This window comes from Pelodiscus sinensis, chromosome 23, assembly GCF_049634645.1.
Source record: "Pelodiscus sinensis isolate JC-2024 chromosome 23, ASM4963464v1, whole genome shotgun sequence".
NCBI lineage: Eukaryota > Metazoa > Chordata > Testudines > Trionychidae > Pelodiscus > Pelodiscus sinensis.
This window is the reverse complement of record NC_134733.1, coordinates 12,387,856-12,409,080: the sequence shown is the minus strand read 5'-3', so window position 1 is coordinate 12,409,080 and position 21,225 is coordinate 12,387,856. Positions and strand designations below refer to the sequence as shown.

Sequence of the window (21,225 nt, the reverse complement as noted above, 5' to 3'; positions counted from 1 at the left end):
TCTGCTACTTATTGATATAGTTGTAGGTTACAAGAGAGTGTTAATATTTTCAGTTTCCTTTGGTCTAATTCTTTGCTGTCTGCTTGACTCTACTTTCTTATCCTTTCTTTTGTGTTCTTTAATCTGTGTGAATTGCTGCTATCTCATTGGCCAGATTTTCACACCAAAGCCGTGTGACTTGTTTGCTGATTCCAATAGGGTGTTTTCACCAAAGAAGGTTGGTTTTAATAATTGTAAACTAAGTTAAGTAGCACTGTAGCTGAAGAGATTCTTAGCTCTTGTAGGAGGAAATGTCAGTAGTTTTAGTTATCCTTTCTAAGTTTATAGGCTGTGAAGATGGAATTTAAGGAGTGCCTGTTTATTTTATATTAAAAACAATGAAGCATATGGGAAGTACGCTGCTATTGAACTTTCCCTCCCTCAAACCTTTATCAAGACTTGCTGAGACAATGAATCAGTGATTCTTCAGTATACAATATTTTCTTCTGTGCATCCTTTCTCTAGAATAATTTTGTGCTGTGATTGTCTGACACTTGTGCCCTGTCCTCAGAGAGGTCTGTGTTTGTGTGAAAAAGTTGGCATTTCACTTAGAAATGCAGCGTTATGTTTTTTGTTTTTGTTTAATAATCTGGTTATGTGGTAAAGATGTTGGGTTCCTTTAATCTCCACAGCTGTTGAAGGTGCTTGGCCCTTGATTAACATGTTCTGTGTTTTGTTGCAGACACCTCATCTTGTGAACCTCAATGAAGATCCACTCATGTCAGAATGTCTGCTTTATTATATCAAAGATGGCATCACTAGGTGAGATTTGGCTTTTCTACACTTAAGAGATTTCTTGTTAAAGGGACATCATCCTAAATTACATTTCTCTGTTAGACTATTTTACGTGCAAATAACATCTAAGATTAGATTAGAGAAATATATATTATGTTTATTTTATACTTTAATAGTACTATGCATTGTCACTCAGTATCCCCAGCTATTTACCACTTGGTCTTTCAAAAGCAACAAGGAAGAGCAGCTGCTTTGAAAATATAGGATGGAGTGGTTGATTGTAAACCACAAAAATTGATAGGAGGACTTAGGTAAGTGGAGTACTCAAAACTGCTCAGCTCTGTAAAGCTGGTTAGATTTCTGTTGTCTCCTGAACGAATTTGAAAGTAATTCTCTGTTCTTTTTCCACACTGAGGCGGTATCTTTCCCCTTTTTTAAGCATGTCACCCAAAGCCAAGTATACTATTTTCCTGGCTATCAGTGTAAACACACAGTTAATAAAATCAACTCTTGTTCACGTGCATAGGATCAAACTCAATTGCCAGATCGGGAATTTAGAAGGAATTTTCTTCCAGAGTGTATTGGCAGGAGAGCTGGGAGAAGAATAGGGGGTGGGAGTGTTGATGGTTCTCTAGAATGCAGAGCAGTATTCAGCTGCTAGGTGGGCATATTTATCATGGAACAGATGAAGATTAGTATAAAATAAAATTATACTGTTCTATAAATTGTTTCCTGCAAGAGCCTCTATCCTCCAAAAACTTCTATCATCTGAGCCAAACCAAAGCCAGCATTAAGCATAATATGCTGCTGGCTCAAGGATGCATTTTCTTAGCTCTTAATAGTCTGTAATATTTTAGATCTGTCTCTTATTTCCATAATAGCCAGAGAAATGTATCTTTTCTATGGGCTGTATAGTAGGCAATGTTTGAATTGCAACTGAAATGCTCTCTGTTGGATTCAGGGTTGGACAGGCAGATGCTGAGCGGCGACAGGACATTGTGCTGAGTGGGGCTCACATTAAAGAGGAACATTGTCTCTTCCGAAGTGAGAGGAACCACAATGGTGATGGTAAGATGGCATTCATGAGTCCTGCATATAAAAGCAGGAATAAGTGGTACTCTCTCCATGAAAATGGTTTTCAGCACAGTATAGTTTGGGTCTTTCAAAAAACTGATCTGTGTATGAGTAGCTGTGGTCCGAAATGTTTGTGTGAAGTCTGGAGGAGAGAAGAGCTGAGAGGCTAGATGGGATGTGAATAGCCCTTGTGCATCAGATTAGTCAAGTTTATTTTGCTCTGTGGATGTGAAGAGTTACTGGAGCTGAAGCTACAACTATAATAGGGCAGTTCTAATATTTGATGTTTCTGTAATGCATCAGTTTGGCTTAGGTGGAAGTATTCTTTCTTTTGGGCCAGCTTCTATTGGTCTTAATCCTTTGTGCTATGACCAGGTGGAATGTGTAATACAGTTTGGACCATTTGTATACTGTTAAAGGTGTTCTTCTTTGGATAAGATTATAAATAATGTTGCCTTTTGCCTGCTCTGGGTGTCCAGGCTGCCTCTTGAAAAGTGAAACTGAACCCATGATGAGGGGTAGTTGTCGGATAACAGTGGGAAATCAGGAACACCTGAGTTTTATTTGTGGCCTTGACAGACTCCCTTAGGGTACATCTACACTGTATGGCTATTTTGAGATACCAGAGGTATCCCAAAATAGCTACCTCATGTCTTAACAAGCCGCCCGTTGTTTTGAAATATTTTTCGAAATAATGGGCATGCTATTTCAGCATCCTTGTAACCCTCATTCCATGAGTATTAAGGGATGTGTAGATGCGCCAAATTTCAAACTAAGCTATTTCAAAATAGAATAAGAACATAAGAACACCCATGCTGGGTCAGACCAAGTGTCCATCTAGCCCAGTATTCTGATTGCCGACAGTAGCCAATACCAGATGCCCCAGAAGGAGGGAACACAACAGGTAATCCTCATGTGATCCCTCCCCTGTCACCCACCTCCAGAGAAACAGAGGCTAGGGATACCATTCCTACCTATCCTGGCTAATGGCCATTGATAGATCTAACTTCCATGAATCTGTCTAGCTCTTTTTTGAACCCTGTTATAGCTGTAGTCTTCACCGCATCCTCTGACAAGGAGTTCCACAGGTTGACTGTGTGCTGAGTGAAGAAAAGCGTCCTTTTGTTTGTTTTAAATCTGCTACCTATTAATTTAATTTGGTGACCTCTAGTTCTTATATTGTGGGAATAAGTAAATAATGTTTCCTTATTCACTTTTTCCACACCAGTCATGATTTTATAAACTTCTTTTATATCACACCTTAGTCTCCTCTTTTCTAAGCTGAGAAGTCCAAGTCTTTTTAATCTCTCTTCATATGGGACCCATTCCAAACCCCTAATCATTTTTGTTGCCCTTTTCTGAACCTTTTCCAATGCCAGTATATCTTCTTTGAGATGAGGTGACCACATCTGTATGCAGTATTCAAGATGTGAAGAAACCATGGTTTTCAAATGAAAATTTCAAGTTTAGGGTGCTGTGTAGATGCATGCTTAGTGGCCTGAGACAGAGTTGTAGCCCAGGTTTCCTCTTGCTGCCTGCGGTGTTACTGAGGCAAATATGATTTAATCATGAGCTGCTGAAACCCTGTGACTCTTTTTTTTTTTTTTTTTTTTTTTTTTTAAGTTAGGAACTGTGGGTGCCCATAATGCCTGTCACATCTGCTGTGCTTAAATCAATTAAAAAGAAATGAAAGTGCTATGTATGAAATGTGCTAAGTTTATTATTCAGATCATACAATGAGGCATCTGTCGGAATGACTAAGTTTTAGGCTGTGTAAATATTCAGTCGTTACACCTGTGTGCAAAAAAAAAGGGGGGGGGGGAAAGAGACCCAAAGCAAACCTAACAAATGAGTTACATGGATATCTGTACTACTTGGGTGGTCAGAAATACTGGCTGAAGAACTGCACCACTTGGTCATGTGCTGCTATCCATTCCTAACCAGGATGTAATATCAAAGAATAACTTCCCTGGAATCCTTGTGGAGTATGTAGGGGGCAATGCATTGTTTGCTTATATGTGCTGTTTGGTAGTCAGGGGATGAGAAGATTTCTGGGCTTTTGGCATTTCCTCACTTTTGCTAAATAAACTTGAATTCTGTTGCATTAATACTGTGTGTTCCTGCTAGTTATTGTTACTCTGGAGCCTTGTGAACGGTCAGAAACATACGTCAATGGCAAGAGGGTTGTGCAGCCTGTGCAACTGCGCTCAGGTAAGAGTCTTCAGAAGTTTGACTTTTCTGTTGTTCACAGATTATTCCTCGGGAATTGTCCGTACACTGTGTTCAATGTGGGACTAGTGAAGAAAATTTGATGCTATTAAAGAGGAGGGATGTATTCTTTTTTTTGGAGTGGAGGTATCATATAGCAGTTGTTCTCATTTCTCTCCATTAGTAACCGTTCCTGCTTTTTTATTTTCTCAGGCCCTTCCCATTGCAACAGCTGAAAGCCTGGCTTAAATGTTCACTATATCTCAGAACACTGTCTATTTCTCCCTACTTACTCAGATATTCTTTTAGTATGAACTTAGCCAAGACTGCTGCCATTAGCAATTGCAGTGTGAGAGAGCAGATTGCCAGCTGCTGATGGAAAATCCCCAGCTTCTCTGGCGCAGCAAAGATGTGACCCCATTTTGGAGCACAACAGCATGTCTCCTTTTTTAACTTATATACTCAGTAACCTGGTTAGATCTCCACATGTCCTTCGTGTCTCAGATGGCAAGGAGAGTGGCTTTCATAATATGTAAACTTGAAATCTTCAGAATTCAGTTCTTTTTAATCACAGCCATATTATTCTGCTAGTCCCGAAATGCAGTTCAGTGTTGTGGAGTCTGGCTTGTAAATTAGTGCTTGCAAGGAATTAAGTGCATCAGCTTCAGCAAGCATGATGTATGTGTGAATGGGAATTGTCTTTCTCTTCCAATGATCATGGTCCTTTTAAAAAATACTGATGCAAGCTGGGCATATCCTGAAGAGGGAACTTCTACTCATGTTCTCTTACAAGCTAACTTTTTAAAAAGATAGCTTGACAGTAAATCAGTAGTTTTAATTATGATAAAAATCATTACTCTCTTCAGGAGACAGTTGTTTTACTAGCAGATTCACAATGACAGTCTTGATTGCTCTGGAGGTTCATTTGTATTGCTTGAGAAAACAAGTACTTTATCAATTTTTAGGCACTGTTTAAAGTTTCCTATACATCTGATTGCTGAAGCTCTTAAATGTAACTTTTTAGCTTCCCCTTACCTGTGACTTCTACTTAATCTGTGGAGAATGAAGTAGTAAATCCTTCCCCAGAAATTTCACTGATTAGGACATAAGTAGAAACTTAAATGACATAGGGGGCAAATCTCTACATGAAAGTGTAAAGCATCCTTTCTTCTAAAGTGAACCATTAGATGATCTAAAATAGAAATGCTTGTGGGGTGGGTTTTGCCCATGATTAAAAAAAAAAAAATTAGTTGACTAGCTTATTTGTTGAAACTGTCAGTCTATCAGAAAACATTCTTTATTTTGCAATGAGTTTCTGTAGGGGTTTGTCAGGATCTACATGCAGGTTTTCTAATATGAGCATTTTCTGGGGCTGGCACTGAGATGTAAAGATGAAACTGTCTCTGCACTAAGTATAGGGTTTCTTTTGTTCATTTGGTCACCTGCTACTACCGTATTTTCCGGCGTATAGGGCGACTGGGCGTATAAGACGACCCCCTATCTTTTTAATTAAAAGATAGGGTTTCATCTTCTACCCCAGCGCCCTTCCGCCTCCTTTGCTCCCGGTGTCCCTGGTCTGCTGGAGATGGTCCCCAGCAGACCAGAGGCACCGGGAGCAAAGCCGCCAGGAGCGCCTGGGCTCCCCCCCGCCGGAGCCCCTCCGCGGCTTTGAAAGCCTCGGGGGAAGCCGGCGGGGGGGGCATCCCAGGCGCGCATGGGCTGCCCGCCCGCCGGAGCCCCTCCGCGGCTTTGAAAGCCTCGGGGGAAGCCGGCGGGGGGGCATCCCAGGCGCGCATGGGCTCCCCCCCCGCCGGAGCCCCTCCGCGGCTTTGAAAGCCTCGGGGGAAGCCGGCGGGGGGGCATCCCAGGTGCGCATGGGCTCCCCCCCCCCCCCGGCGGAGCCCCTCCGCGGCTTTGAAAGCCTCGGGGGAAGCCGGCGGGGGGGGCATCCCAGGCGCGCATGGGCTGCCCGCCCGCCGGAGCCCCTCCGCGGCTTTGAAAGCCTCGGGGGAAGCCGGCGGGGGGGCATCCCAGGCGCGCATGGGCTCCCCCCCCCCGCCGGAGCCCCTCCGCGGCTTTGAAAGCATCAGGGGAAGCCGGCGGGGGGGCATCCCAGGCGCGCATGGGCTGCCCGCCCGCCGGAGCCCCTCCGCGGCTTTGAAAGCCTCGGGGGAAGCCGGCGGGGGGGGCATCCCAGGCGCGCATGGGCTCCCCCCCCGCCGGCTTCCCCCGAGGCTTTCAAAGCCGCGGAGGGGCTCCGGAGGGCGGGCAGCCCAGGCGCGCATGGGCTGCTCCCCCTCCGCGCCGCGCCGCGGAGGGGCTCCGGAGGGGGGGCAGCCCATGCGCGCCTGGGATGCCCCCCGCCGGCTTCCCCCGAGGCTTTCAAAGCCGCGGAGGGGCTCCGGCGGCGGGGCATCCGGCGTACAAGACGACCCCCGATTTTTGGGGGATGTTTTTTAACTTCAGAGGTCGTCTTGTACGCCGGAATATACGGTACATGTTAAAATATTGTGTCCAAATTCTCTTTTGGAAATCCTGTCTTCTGATGCTCAGGTCATGTGAACAGCTTAGAGTGAACATCACTTTGTAGATTCTGGAGTTGTAAAACAAGAGTGTTAATTTTTTGTTACTATTTTAGGAAATCGTATCATCATGGGTAAAAATCATGTTTTCCGATTCAACCACCCTGAGCAAGCACGAGCAGAGAGGGAGAAAACTCCATCAGCTGAAACTCCCTCTGAACCAGTAGACTGGACTTTTGCTCAAAGGGAACTCTTAGAAAAACAGGGCATTGATATGAAGCAGGAGATGGAGAAGAGGTAACCAACCAACTCTTATTTTACTTGGAATGTCTGGTATATTTTGTTAGACCTCTTTTAGGATGGCATCACCTCTTGGATCAGTCTGACATTAATACCTGCTTTTCTCTAGGAAAGGCTGGTTAATTCCTATTTCCTTATGAAATGAGGGCACTAGAGCCTTTGCTCCACACCTTAAAAAAATGCAAAGCTAGATTAACGAAGTGGCGCATAAGGACACGTGCTATGTTTTTACCTATCTCTTTTGTTAGAGGAATCATATATTTAGTAGCCCAGTGTCTGTGAGTCTGTAATGCTGAAATGCTGGCTGTTCCCTTTGGGGTGGGGGCGCTGTTGCCTGAAATGCTGGCTGTTCCCTCTGGGCAGCCTGTGCAGCATGGGGAGTGCGGGGCCCAAACGGCTGCTTGCTCCACTTGCTCCCCCATGGCAGCCCGGCTGAGCAGCGCAGAAGTCAGCCAAGTGCCACGGCGGGAGGGGAAGAGGGGCGGGGCAGTTTCGTACATGGCCAGGGGGCAGGGACTGGCCATGTATGTCACTGCCCCGCCCCACTTCGCCTCCTGCCATGGTGTTCGGTTGACTTCTGTGCTGCTCAGCCAGGCCGCAGTGTTGGAGCAAGTGGCGCAAACGACCGTTTGGGCTCCACGCCCCACATGCAGCATGGGGAGTGTGGAGCCCAAATTAGCCAGGCATAATTTGGGCTCCGCGGCCCCCCGAGTGAAAGGCAGAAGGGGGAGGAGAAGAGAAAGTGAGAGACAGGCAGAGGAGAGCTGAGAGAGGGGAGGAGAGGGACAGGGGAGGCTCAGGAGAGAAGACTGACGTGGAGGAGAGACCTGAAAATCCCGTCTTATGCCTGGCTAATTGGCTAGTTTTAAAGAAGTGGACTCCTATGTCCCCTAAACATGAAATTTATGGCCAAAGCTGGGAATATAAGGGAAGCAATTGGGATGGTCTCTTGACACAGCTGTTCTTAAATTGACAAAGAAGGAATGCTGGAAAGTTATACAAATTGTGACTTCTCCAGTTTTTTTGCTTCCACCAAGTTATCTGTTCATAAGGGGGTAAGAGGACCAGAATGGTCCTCTGTTAACTGAGACGACTTCTTGTTTTATATTTGGAGGAAACTAAACTCCATGGTCACTAATAATTCTAACTGTTTAATACACAAACTAGTAACAGTGGGTGTGATAATAAGGCTTTTTGTACATTTCAGAAAGTATAGTCACTAATTTAGGCAACAGTGGAACAGATTAGGTCAGATTCTTGGGATCAGAGGTCTAGGGTAATTCTCATTCCAAGTGAACAGAAAAGTGTTTAGTTTGAAGGAGGCAGAAAGAATAGTAGTTGACATGCTTTTGTATTGACATTCACATGTAGGCCTCAAACTTACTTTTATCCTTGTTACTTAACAGATTCTGTAGACAGAGTAACATTAACACAAAAAGTAGTCTGTGGCTGCTGCTACATCTCCTATGGTTTTTTTTTTTTCTTCCAGGTTACAAGAAATGGAAATTTTGTACAAGAAGGAGAAGGAGGAAGCAGATCTCTTGTTGGAGCAGCAAAGGCTGGTAGGTTTCAATTCTTTTGGTTAACAGTACTGTTGTCAAAGGTGAACTGCTGTCTTAAACCCTAAAGTCCAGGAAATTTGCTTGGGTTGTCCGTATAAAGCAGTTGTTCCTTCCCCTCACTCTGTATCTACAGTAGTAAAAATTAGCATGGCTGAGTGGACACAGCTCATGCTTTATTTTAATGTGGAGATTATATTCATACACCTGTAGACACTAAGCAGTACTCGGAAGGAAAGGTCAGTATTGCTGAATTGTAACTTGGGGTAAATAAGAGGACATTTCTTTATTGTCAGTACTTTGATGTTGCTTTTGAATAGTTTGATTAGTGGTTATGAATGTTTGAACTCTAAATATTTGCCTTGGATCACCAGAAAGTATTAATTTTATGCTGCTGAAACACCTAGACTGTGTTCGTGCTAGGTTTTACAAATGTCTGAAAATGTTGCTGCACTGTGCATGTTTTAACCCTGCTCCCTCTCCCTGCATGAAGTCTGAATCCCTTGAAAGGGTTTTAATGGCAAAATGCTAATTGAGCTCAGGAGTATAGTGAGGGAGTTTGCATTCTTCTGAACTCATGGGAAAAATACCAGCTGTATAGCTAGGAAGCCCTCTAAATGAAATCTGTTTGAACTTAAGTATTCATTATTTAGTGATTGGGGCAGGAATTCCTTGATTATACAGTCAGATATATAACAGAATACAGGAAAATGAAGTATCCAGACCTCCTGTCAACCAGAAGACCAGGACTTGAGCCCAGCAGTCAATTCTGATCTTCCTGAGTAGCACGGAGTCTGTTTTATGTAGGCTTTTATTATATTATTAGCCAAAGGGCAATGTTAGCTGTTGCCCCAGTTTGGTGAAAATAACTTTATGGTTTGCAACTTGCTGTTAAGAGTCTGAGAACTTGGGAGCCTGGAAGCTTTGGCAGAGTTGAATGGATTTCTGGATTTATCATAAGGCCCTTCCTGCTTTCCCCAGAGCAGAGAGAGGAGCCAGGAATACTGTGACATCCATTCCTTGCTAGACGGAAGCTGTGTGAGAGTTAACATTACTTTTCATTAGCTCCAAATCCAGTAGTCTTAGAGCTGCCACCCAGAGTTTTTCTTCAAAAGGGATTACAGTAAAACCTGCGCTATCTGGCACTTAACTATCCAGAAAACTTTAGAAGCTGGCAAATTTCCTATTATGCTAATACAGTTCGCCAATCTACTAACCGTTAATCTTTCCGAAGCCATCTGGTATATTCTAAAACAGTGGTGGTTGCAGATTTCTCTCCCGGAAGTCACAGCACTTTGGTCTGGCCAGCCGGGGGCTTGACGCAGCTGCACGGTGCTTTGATCTGCTATGGGGGCAGGGAACTGGACTCGATGACTTCTCGAGGTCCCTTCTAGTCCTAGTATTCTATGATCTGGTCGGCCAAGGGCTGGGCACGGTGCTTTGATCCAGCCGGCACAAGGCTGAGCGTAGCCTAGCAGCACGCTGTTTTCATCCGACCGGCGACCCTCAGATAACCGGAACGCCCTAATCCCCGAGCGTGCCGGATAACACAGGTTTTACTGCACTACGAGAATGGAGAAGATCACCCCCAGAGCCGGAACAGTGTTTAAAATAGACATGCCAAAACTTAAATTATTTTGAAGCCAGTTTAAAACAAGGCTACATTTGTAAAAGTGCTGTAAAGCAGGGTTCATTTCCTTGTTCTGTGTGTAATTCATATGGAAGAATATTTAATATGGTAATTAGATATTTCTATAAGATCAGTTTATTTTTGCTTATCTTAAGGGGAAAAGGTTGGAAGTTATTCTAAATGATCTTCAGTGACTCAGTTCTTTAAAAATTGAGTACCCAACTAAGGTTGATAAATCAGATTACTGATATATCTGGACACTATGCTGCTTTTGGCAATGACCAATACCGAGTGTTCCAGAAAATCCTCTCAGTGCATTTGGTCATTTCAGCAGTATTGCTTGTGGGACTGTAGGCCAATAGGGTCAATACCTTCCTAACTCTTAAAAATAAGTGGTTAATGTTCTGAAGAATGGGCATTGATCAGCATCCGTAACTGGTAAGTGTTTATAATCATCATAGCATCAGACTCCTGACCTCCTGCCATAGTGAAATCAAAGTTTGGTTATTGTGAAATAATGTTTTCTTTTGTTTGTTCTAAAATTGACACTAATCCTGATTGGAGTCCCTTGCTGCTGTTAACTTTTTTTGTGATGGTGCTTAGATGCCAACCAGGTTGGGGTAGGAGCTGTACAAATATATATAGAAAATTACAATTCCTGAGCTGAAATCTTATAAGTTTATATTTGGATGTCTTGCTTGCATGACCAAGTGATGAGGCTTGCTCAATTTACACTCAGATTTGGAGTGAACATGTATATGTACTACTCTTAGATAATCTCTCCATCTGATTGCTATTCCCTAGGTAGCCATACCTTTGAAGTAGCCCCTTGGAATTTTGACATTGGTATCTGTGCCAAATGGTTTAGAGTTAATTGAGTTCATGTAGGAGAATGACCCCATAGTGTCTCATTTTATGCTTTTATTACCTGTAAGAGAAATATTGTAGATATATTTGGTGATATGAAAACTGATGAATGATAGCTTTTCTTTCTAGATACATCCTAGAACTCATGTAGCCTATGCAGTGCCTTTCTGTTGGGTGTCTTCCATTTCCACTGTATCCCACATTATGCTAGACACTACCTTTTGAGGCTCTAGATTTTGCCTGCCAAGCCCATATAATGAGTTTTTGTAAGATTATATTTTTTTATGAATTCACTGTTCTTTTGTTGATATTTTCTGACTTGAACCAAGAACATATTCCAAATTAATTGTATTACAAATCTTAAGATAAGGTCGCAAAAGAGTACGCGTGTTAATAAGCTATTGACCCTGGAGAACAGAACTTTCTTTAAAAATTCATCTCATTTTCTCCAGAAGCAGAATAAATTTTACAAATACCCCATTCTTCATTGCTGAATTGTTTCCAGCAGTGTTTTTAAATTGTCAGTCATTGGTTCAGAGCTAGAGAGACTAACATGTAAAGTAATAGATTGTAGCTGGTCCTGATTTTTAATGTTATATAACTTTGTTTGCTAAAACTTGACTCTTTACAGTCTTTTGAAAGATATACAGACTCTAGTGAATCAGATGAAAAACCAAACTTGGGTAATATATTGAAGAGGTATCTGAAAGGATTAAAAATCTGACCTTTTAAAGACTTAATTTCTGGTTGTAGATATGGGATATCAACATACTTGGGTTTTGGTGGCATTCTCTCTGAAATAAGCATTCCTAGATTATAGAAAACTGATTAGACTTTTTGAATAAAATGATTTAATAAGAGTAACTTCTTTAGAAACCCTGCTGGAAAACTTGAAACAATAAAGCAAAAACATTTGCAAATCTTTTCAAATGTGTGGGAACTGCAGGTAGGAATTTGTGAAAAGCTCACTAAGGTTGCAGAAGATGGGAAGAAAATTGGGTATCAAATAGCATTTTTCTTGGATAAAAGTTTTAAAAAGTTACTACTACATTCTTCTGATGCCTACTCTTCAGACAGTCAAGACTGTCATTGCTTTTAAAATACACAGCAATGTGGCAAATGGAAAAAAAACCCTTTGAAACACTGATTCTGGATTTCCTATTAGCTTGTAACAAGTCTTCTTCGGATTATGAAAGATCTTCACTTATCCTAGTGACACTTATAGTACTTTTAACGTCTACCTTATTGGCTGCTTCTGTTTTGATTTTTTTCTTATCCTCTTAACACTTCTTTGGCTGCTTTTCTAGTAAAGTGGATTCTAAACTCAAGCATCCGAGCACCATATACAACATTACTAACCAGTGTTAACCTGACTTACTTTGGCTGCTCATCACATCATTCTACGATGGCTGTTATGTTCACTCACTGGGGGAGGATTTTCTGAAAGAAGCAACAGCAATAACAAAGGCAAATGTGTGTGGCATGAAATTGCATGTCTTTGAAGCATATGTGGGGGTGCAGTTTACACCTTGTTTTTGTCAGGGCTCTGAAAGATTTTGGACGTGGGTTAGGAGAGGACAAACTTGGATTAGATGTATTTTTTTTTAAGTTGGGTAGATTTAACTACAAATGTATATTTTAGTAGAATGGCGATCTTTTTAAAGGAAACAGCACTGAAAGGCTGACAGAAATGTTCCATGTCTTTCATTCAGTTATGAGAGATGTCTGTATGGTTTGTCCTATTTAGTTTTTATTTGGTTTGGTTTTCTTTGCCTGCTTTTTGTTTTGTTTTTTGTTTTTTTTCCAATTTTAATTTTGGTTGTTTTGGGGCCACTTCTTGATTTTTGTTTTTCCAAAGGATGCAGACTCTGATAGTGGGGATGATTCGGACAAGAGATCGTGTGAGGAGAGCTGGAGACTAATCACCTCCTTGAGAGAGAAGCTGCCCCCCAGCAAGCTGCAGACCATTGTAAAAAAGTGTGGTCTCCCCAGCAGTGGGAAGAAGCGAGAGCCTATTAAAATGTACCAGATACCACAACGCCGGCGCCTTAGCAAAGACTCCAAATGGGTCACCATCTCAGACTTGAAGATACAGGCTGTGAAGGAGATCTGCTATGAGGTAGCTCTCAATGACTTCAGGCATAGTAGGCAGGAAATTGAGGCACTGGCCATTGTTAAAATGAAAGAGCTTTGTGCCATGTATGGAAAGAAAGATCCCAATGAGCGTGACTCATGGCGAGCTGTTGCCCGGGATGTCTGGGATACTGTGGGAGTTGGAGATGAGAGGATTGAAGATGCCATGGCCAGTGGTAAGGGAGTAACTGATGTGGATGACCTCAAAGTGCATATAGACAAATTGGAAGATATTTTGCAGGAAGTGAAAAGGCAGAACAACATGAAGGATGAGGAAATAAAAGTTCTCAGAAATAAGATGTTAAAAATGGAGAAGGTCTTACCACTTATAGGGTCCCAAGAGTTGAGAGCCCAGTCGACCACTGCTAATTCTGCTAAAGTTAAAAATCCAAACTCTGTGGTGGATGCTGACAAAAAGTATGCAAATGCTTTGAAAAAAATTGTGAATGATGAGCTTGATAAAGAGGAGCGTGTTTCCCAATTGATGGAGGATGATCCAGCTTTCAGGCGTGGGCGCTTGCGCTGGATGAGGCAAGAGCAAATTCGGTTTAAGAACTTACAACAGCAGGAAATCACCAAACAGCTCCGTCGGCAAAATATGCCTCACCGATTTATCCCACCTGAAAACCGTAAGCCCCGGTTTCCATTTAAGAGCAACCCCAAACACAGAAACTCTTGGAGTCCAGGCACTCACATAATAATCACAGAGGATGAGGTTATTGAGCTTAGAATTCCAAAGGAGGAAGAGAAGGAGAACAAAGAAGAGAACAATGAAAGAAGTAGCAAAGCTGTCTCCCAGGAGCCACAGCAACTCTGGAATCTTCCTGGCCCACAAAGGAGTCAAGATCATATCCAGATTAATTGTCAACAGCTAAACACTCAGCCACAGTCTAGCAATCAGCAGCAGCCACCGCCTCAGTTACGCTGGAGAAGCAATTCTCTCAACAATGGCTGTAAGAAAAGCTTGCGCCGTCAGACCTCTGGCTCTTCTGAATCCCTACACTCCCACAATGGGCACCAGAATCCAGACCTCCAGACTTTTCAGCAGAAACGCCACATCCACCAGCACCACCAACCCTATTGCAGTCACAACAGTGGTGTCAATACAGAGGACAATGTTGTTAACATCTACCCAAAACAGATGAATGGGCCTAGCCCTTATGAGCAGTTTGTGACACCTCCACGGATGAGACGACAGTTCTCTGCACCAAACCTTAAAGCTGGTAGAGAAACTACAGTATGATTCACTGTAGAAATGGGGGTGCTTGCTTACTCAGAAGTATTGGGTTGGGATAATTTTGACCACCATCTATCTACCTTGGGTTTCAACTAGTCAACTAGAACTTGAGTGACTTGATATACAAAACACGAGATACTGGTATTTTAACACATCCGTTTTGCTTAGGAATCATGGTGCAAATGTCAAGATTTTGGAGAAATATTGTGGAAAATATTGAGACCCCTTTCTTGACTAAAAGACTGTGGAAAAGAGGGTACCATACTAGCTTATGTACCTTCTTTATTTTTTTTTGTCCTGGAGTATTTTTCTAAAATGGAAAATACTGTCTGGAATATATAAAGAGCTGCCTCCCTCCTCTGGGTTTATATAGACAATCAAAAGAGGAATCTAGTTTACAGTGTTGCATATTTTTGTGACCTTTGGTTAGAAATGAAGAAACAGACCATCTGTATTGTAAGCTCAACTCTGGCTCTTCAGTCCAATTTACTTTCCACCTCCTAACCTGTTTTAAAATAATTATTGGTAAACCAAAAGCTGTCTGCTGACAAGACAATGTTACTTTTTCTAGATGTGCTATGTCCTTTACAGAAATTTACAACAGCTAATTGTACACTTGACCCTTTCTCTCCCCTCCCCTTTCCTGTCCCTTCCCTTTTTAGAGTACACCATGCCTTTTGCACTCCTGCCTAGTTTCATTATAACACCAGGTATAAAATTGCCATGCTGGTAGAAAGCTGCCTGAAACGGTTTATAAGAAGGAGTGTATGTATGACCAGAATCCCATGCATTGAAATAACCTTTCTTATTTCTAGCATTTCTGTATTATAATGGGTTTTTAGTTATCACTTACTAAACAGAAATGTGCTTTTTTTTTTTTTTTTTAACTTTTCTTGGTGCAGTAAAAAGGCAGTGAGCAGATTTTCTTCCACTGGTATATTCAGGTTTTCAGCCTGAGAGGTGCTGTTCTGAGGATTTAGAATACTACCCTGAATTGGAGGGGGCAGAGAAAAGAGGGCTAGAGAACTGATTTATTTTACATGAAACTTCATTCTAGTGCCTTATGGTTTCAGATTGCTCAGCTCTTTCAAGTCTTTGAACCAATCTGTCACTTTAAAGAGAAATCATGTTTGTCTTCCTTTATTCTGCATCCTCAGAAAAGTACTGTTTAGGAACAGCATTTTTAATGTGTATCATGAACAAAGGTACCTAAGTTTACAAATGAAAACAACATACACACTTGCATACCCTGTGATTCTACTTCAGATCTCACAAAACAAATGACACTAAAAATAGTAAGTAACAAAGCAGATGCTATGTGACTAAGAACTAGGTTTGTGGATTTTTGGAGTTATCTTTATTAGGAAGTGCTACTTTTAACTATAGGACTTGTTTCTTTGTCTTTGAACACATACTCTTAATGTTTATTTACTTAAGTTGCTTTTGGACTCCGTTTTTTTAAAGAAAAATCTAAATCTTTGGGGGAAACTTGGTTTACTATAAGGTTTAACCTGAATGCAATTTTTAGAATGAACTTAAGTATTTATGGCCGATTTAGTGTGGTTGGATCACATTGCTACATTTGTACAGTTAAATGACTTGTGCTTTGTTGCACAGATAACCTTGATTTTTACTACTTTAGGTCATTTCCCTTTTGTTTAAGCATAAGCCCTATTGGTAACATTTTACTTCTACATGTTTCAGCATAGCTATAAATGAGTAGAAATTGTCTGCCACTTACCTCTTTTGTTCTTTCTTGCCTACATGTTTTATTCCTTTATTTCAAGTGTGCTCGTTGTAACTCCACAGTTAAATTGCAACCAGAGACTTACTACTTTGATATCAATCATGCAAGTCTCAACACTGCAGTCACACGAATGTTTCCTATCACATTATGATCAGTGTTCCCTCTAATCTTTTCCATCCATGTGTGGATTTTTTTCCATTGGTACACAGAATAAATTTTTTATGTGCACCGAGTTGTGTGAATGTGCACCACCAGTAGAAACAAAAAACCTAGCTGAGAGTGCTCTGCTAATCATCAGGGTGGCATTTAAATCTCTCCTAAGAGGCCACATAAGCACACATCTTACAAGGAATGCTAATTATGATCTTTGGGAATTAGGAAGCTCAAGAGTATTCCTTCCTCCCCACACTACTCCAAACTGATGACTAGATTAATTTTCTGTCCAAAATTGTGATTCCATATTTCAGTGTACCTGAACAACAGAAACATTATGGTTTTAAAAAATAACCCTGATCCTTCAAAGCAAGGAAGCCCTATAAAAAGGCAACACTGTTCTTCCAGCTTGAGTCAACCCTCTTGTAATTTATTTTGGGTTGCAAATAACCTTATCCTGTACCATTACTATAAAATTGTGTAAATAATTTGACCAATTCCTACTATTTGGCTATTATAAGTGATATAATTTGTTCCTCTGCCATCTTATTCAAATTTCTTGCAACCTGCTCTGTTCTATGAAAAGCAGGAGAAATGGAAACAATGAGTATCTGGGGAAATTCCTATGTGCCTTCATATGGAACGTTTCAGCCAAACAGAGATTATCCTGGATAGGAGCCAGGCACAAGGAGAGACCCAACAAGTCTATTTTTTGTGTGCACCATCTGTTTGTGTTTGCTTCTCCTTTTCAGTAACCTATGCAAAAATAGCCCCTAGCTGAGGTATGCAGGAATATGCAGTGTGCAATTATTTTTTGAAATACATTCAAGTATGTATTTTGAAATATGAAAAAATCATATACTAATTTGATGTTTAAATCCCAGACTTTAAACAAAAATCTTGTCACCGTGTGTTGGTTTAAAATTACCTCTAAAGAAATATTGTCCTTGGCTCCAAAAAGCTGATGAAGGGAATGCCTTTAAACCCCTCATTCTGTTTGCCCTATTATATTAAAGACTCAGTGATTTTTGTTGCAGTGCTAGAAAAACACTTTGGTTGGTTTGGATTCTGCATCTGTTACCTAGTAAATGCTATTCTGAAGCTATCCACATTCTTTCTGATATTAAAGATATGGTAGCAAAGATAGGGGTAAATTGCTTCTTAGTTTTGCTGTATGACTCCAAAAGAGTAAAATACTGGAATTGCCAAATGGAGTCCAAATTGGGCAGAGGAAGCTGGCTTATTTTTGAGCTTTTAAGAGGCTATTACAAACAATGTAAGGTGAAACTTAAAAAACTATTATCCCATTCTATAATAGCAATGGAGTTAAGAAGCACTAAATCTGTTGATTTCCTATAAGAGGTGAAAAAGCTTTCATGATAATGGAAAAATGCAACATCCATGATGCAGGTGCCTTTTCAGTATGTTAATTGTAAAGGGCTAACAATCTGTTTTCTTTGTTGGCAGCTGACTCAAGTTCACCAGTGCCTTAGTGTTGAGGGGTTTTCTTATCCTTAGAATCTCACTGGGGATTTAGGAGGGTGGGAGGGAAATGCCTTACTTTTTCAGGCTATCTGATTTAAATCTGTCAGATTAGGGGGAGATCTTTGTATGAGTGTTATGAACATTTTCAGTATCCTCCTCCCCATTCATTCTTGTAAGTTGTGAATTTTTAAAACTAAAATACTTGTCTGTGAACTACTTTAAGAACTGACAGATGAAAGAACCATGTTTGCCCACTGTTTCTCTGCAGGAGAGAGTGAATCTCCTTCCAGTGAAATTGAGATTTTTTTTTTCAAATCTGTCAAGTTCACTTGTTAAAAATATTATGTCTTGACAGCAAATGCTTGCCTCATGAATAGCTGAGTTGATTTGTATTGTAACAAGTGCTCTTTCAATAAACTCTGAAATACTCTTGTAAGTGTTTGTTATCTCTGAGACTGAAATATTCAGTAGCACAAAACTTTAGCATATAGTCTTTCTGATTTTTTTTTTCTTGAATTCACTAAAGTGGGTGGTGTCAGTTGAAAATTTCTTCCTCCTTCAGTTGTTCCCTAAACTGGCCCATATAAAATTACATGTATCTTAATTTATTCTTGGACAGGGACCCCATTTGCATCTACTACCACTCATTATAAAACTTCATTTACAATGCAGGAAGGATATGAGCTGTAATCTTTCTTATTACAGTTGCACTGTTGATGCCATTGATTTAAATTCTGAAGAAGCATAAGCAGGGTATTCACAGTTCCCTTTAGACTAAGGAATAGGGAAGCCTGTCTTGCTACTCTGAAAGAATAAGGCTCACAAATTCAGGAGAGTCATGTCTGTACTATGATATGTTCTTAGACCAGCAAACCCCACTGAGGTATGTTTTCAAAAAAAACCAAAGCCATTGCACATTTGAAAATAAAAAGTTAAGGATTTTTCTAGTCTGTACTGGTTTTTATTATACTGCACGGTTTTTTAGTTAAGTTACCACTCAGATAAAGTATCACTTTGCCTGAATATCTTTCCATTGTTTAAAAAAGTCTGTGACCAATAGTGAAACTCAGCTGTCCCATCACACTGTCTGAAATCAAGGTGACTATTCATCCTTCTATATTCACTGTTGAAAGTCAAGCTGCCTGGTGGCTTTAATGCTAGGGTGCTGCCAGTTGCCAGGAAACAGTTATATCTTGTAAGACTATTTCTTAGACTAGGGCAGGTACATTTCATTAGTTAATTTTAAAAAAAAAGTTTATTTTTGTAGGATGGAGGAGGGGAGTTACATATCTGAACATGTTCACGTTATCTAGGTATTTTTAAAATATTTTTGTTTTTAGTCTACATTAAAAAAGAGGGACAATACAGAAAAGGGGAGACAAGATATTACTCTGCCCTTACCATATCCAAATATTTTTATACTAGGGTATTGACCGAATATGTTGTGATGTAACACTTCAGATGGTCGAGCCCTTCTTTCCAGCAACCTTTTAGCTTCTCTAAAAGAGCCAGCTCAAAGATTCTGCTTTTAAGGGATACTTAAGGAGTTGATGGGAAATGCATCGCTATTGTAAGCACTGCCTAAAATGCATCTTCCTTGGATTCTGCTTATCACAACCCCTCTGCCTTGTAAATAGAAATGCAGGAGACCACCAAAATTTAATCTTCACATTGTTTGGCACCAAAAGCTCCAGACCAAGTCTAGAAACATATGACTCCTACCCTTCACAATGGACTATTGGACAGATTTGTTTGTTCTCCCATTAGTCACCTCACTGCTCCTATATGAGTTTTAGGTGACAGTGGTGGTGCTGTCATGGGGAGTGGAAGGGAAGAACTTGATCTGTAGAAGACAGATGCCATATGTTGAAATGCTATTCAATGAGTTCTAGGTGCTCTGAGTTGCTATCAAAGTTACTCCCGCCCTTACTTCAAAGGGATAATTAGTAAACAGACTCCCCAACAATACAGAAGTCTCTTCATCCCTCCCTGAAATGCAGACCCTACTGGAAAGAATGTGGCAATTTTATTCTACTGAAATTTCAAATAAAAACAAGGAGTTTAAATATGGTCCAGATACAAAGACCAAATGGTTTTAGCCCCAAAGCTGTGGGAGCTATTGCCATCACTTTGTGGGAACAGTGCCACCTGCTGGAATTCTAAAGTACACTTTTTCCTGCTTCTGCCTGCTCCATTCTTCCATCAGCATACTGACCTCGTATGACCCTTCTCTGAGAGATGTGATTGCTTGATCTCAACATATTGTGGCTGCACGAGATGTTTAGCTTAACTAGGGTCTTGTGTATACAGGGCACTCAAAGTTCATTCAGGTTAGTTAATTTGGATTAAGTTTCCTGGGTGGGTCAGTATAAATAAGCCTGAAGAATTTTGTTTCTTTCAGTTGGCTTAAAACAATGTAACATTGAGGTGTGTGTATTTTGCCTGATTGAAATGGGGAACAGTGCAGCGCTGTCACTTTCATAACAAGAAGAGTTTAGAATGTTGCATTGAAAGAAATGCACTAAGGGAAAGAATGAATTCTAGGATTTTGGATTATGGACTAAAGAAGTTTGAAATAAAAACAACAAATGGTCTGGTAGCACTTTATAGATTAACACTTTAGTCTATAAAGTGCTACCAGACCATTTGTTGTTGTTTTCTGTAACAGACTAACTTGGCTTCCACCTGAAGCTCCTGAAGTTTGAAATGCAATCTAAATGTCTGCAGAAATTCTTCCAGAAAGTATTGGTGTGCATTTGCTCTTTATCCCTACATAAAAACCCTGTGGATTAAATTAATGTCCCATTGATATACTAGAAAATATCATTTAAAAACAAATGAGTTCTGAGATCTGGGGCAGAGCTGAGTTGAGAACTGGAGGTTTTAAAAAGGCCTTGAAATAGACAATGGTTGAAGTACACAGCTCACAGCAGTAAAAAGGGGTCACCATGCCTTGATGGGAGGGCGGGTGGTTATCTTCAGCTTTCAGGAGATCCAGAAATGATCCTTTTGTATGCTCCAGTCATGCATACAATTTTGAAGTCAGTTTTACTTCATGTACAACTAGAGTCTCTTAAACCACTGCATTTTAATTCTCTCATATTGATGTATCTAATGTTATTGGGGGTTAGCTTCCAAAAAAGCTTTTTTGGAGGAGGCTGGGAGTGGCCAAAGTGCTGCTAGAGGGAGGATGAAGGCAGAAAAATTCAGGGTTTGTCATGTGTGGATGCTGTTATTCTGGAATAAGAGCTCCATGTTTCTGTTTAGCTTAATTTATTTTCAAGATGACCAAAGACTCTTATTTTGCAATAAGAGTGTTCACATGTGGAGTCATTCAGGAATAATTTTCCCTCAAAACTTATTGTAGATAGACTGTGAACTGCTGTTCACCTAAGTTGAGTGCTCCCTATCTGATCATATTCCTGCCTTGTTCGGCTCTGTATACTTAATGCTCCCAGATCTGATCTTTGTTCATGCAATTCCATTATAATTAAAAAATAACCAGGATGACTTTGACCTCTGATTAGGAACCAATA

At 40.8% G+C, this 21,225-nt stretch overlaps 1 protein-coding gene across 22 annotated transcripts in view; it reads left to right on the top strand.

Moving 5' to 3' along the window:
* The window catches only part of KIF1B (kinesin family member 1B), a 175,496-nt gene that overhangs the window by 97,508 nt on the left and 56,763 nt on the right, over positions 1–21,225 (top strand). For 13 of the 22 annotated variants that reach the window (XM_075906759.1, XM_075906760.1, XM_075906764.1 and 10 more), the window contains 5 exons: positions 722–801; positions 1,736–1,842; positions 3,976–4,059; positions 6,695–6,875; positions 8,368–8,440. In XM_075906759.1, the coding sequence (XP_075762874.1) occupies positions 722–801; positions 1,736–1,842; positions 3,976–4,059; positions 6,695–6,875; positions 8,368–8,440 (525 nt within the window). Of the gene's footprint in view, positions 1–721; positions 802–1,735; positions 1,843–3,975; positions 4,060–6,694; positions 6,876–8,367; positions 8,441–12,792; positions 14,943–21,225 lie in introns of those variants that run through there. The other 9 variants (XM_075906754.1, XM_075906755.1, XM_075906752.1 and 6 more) reach the window with 2 other exon arrangements.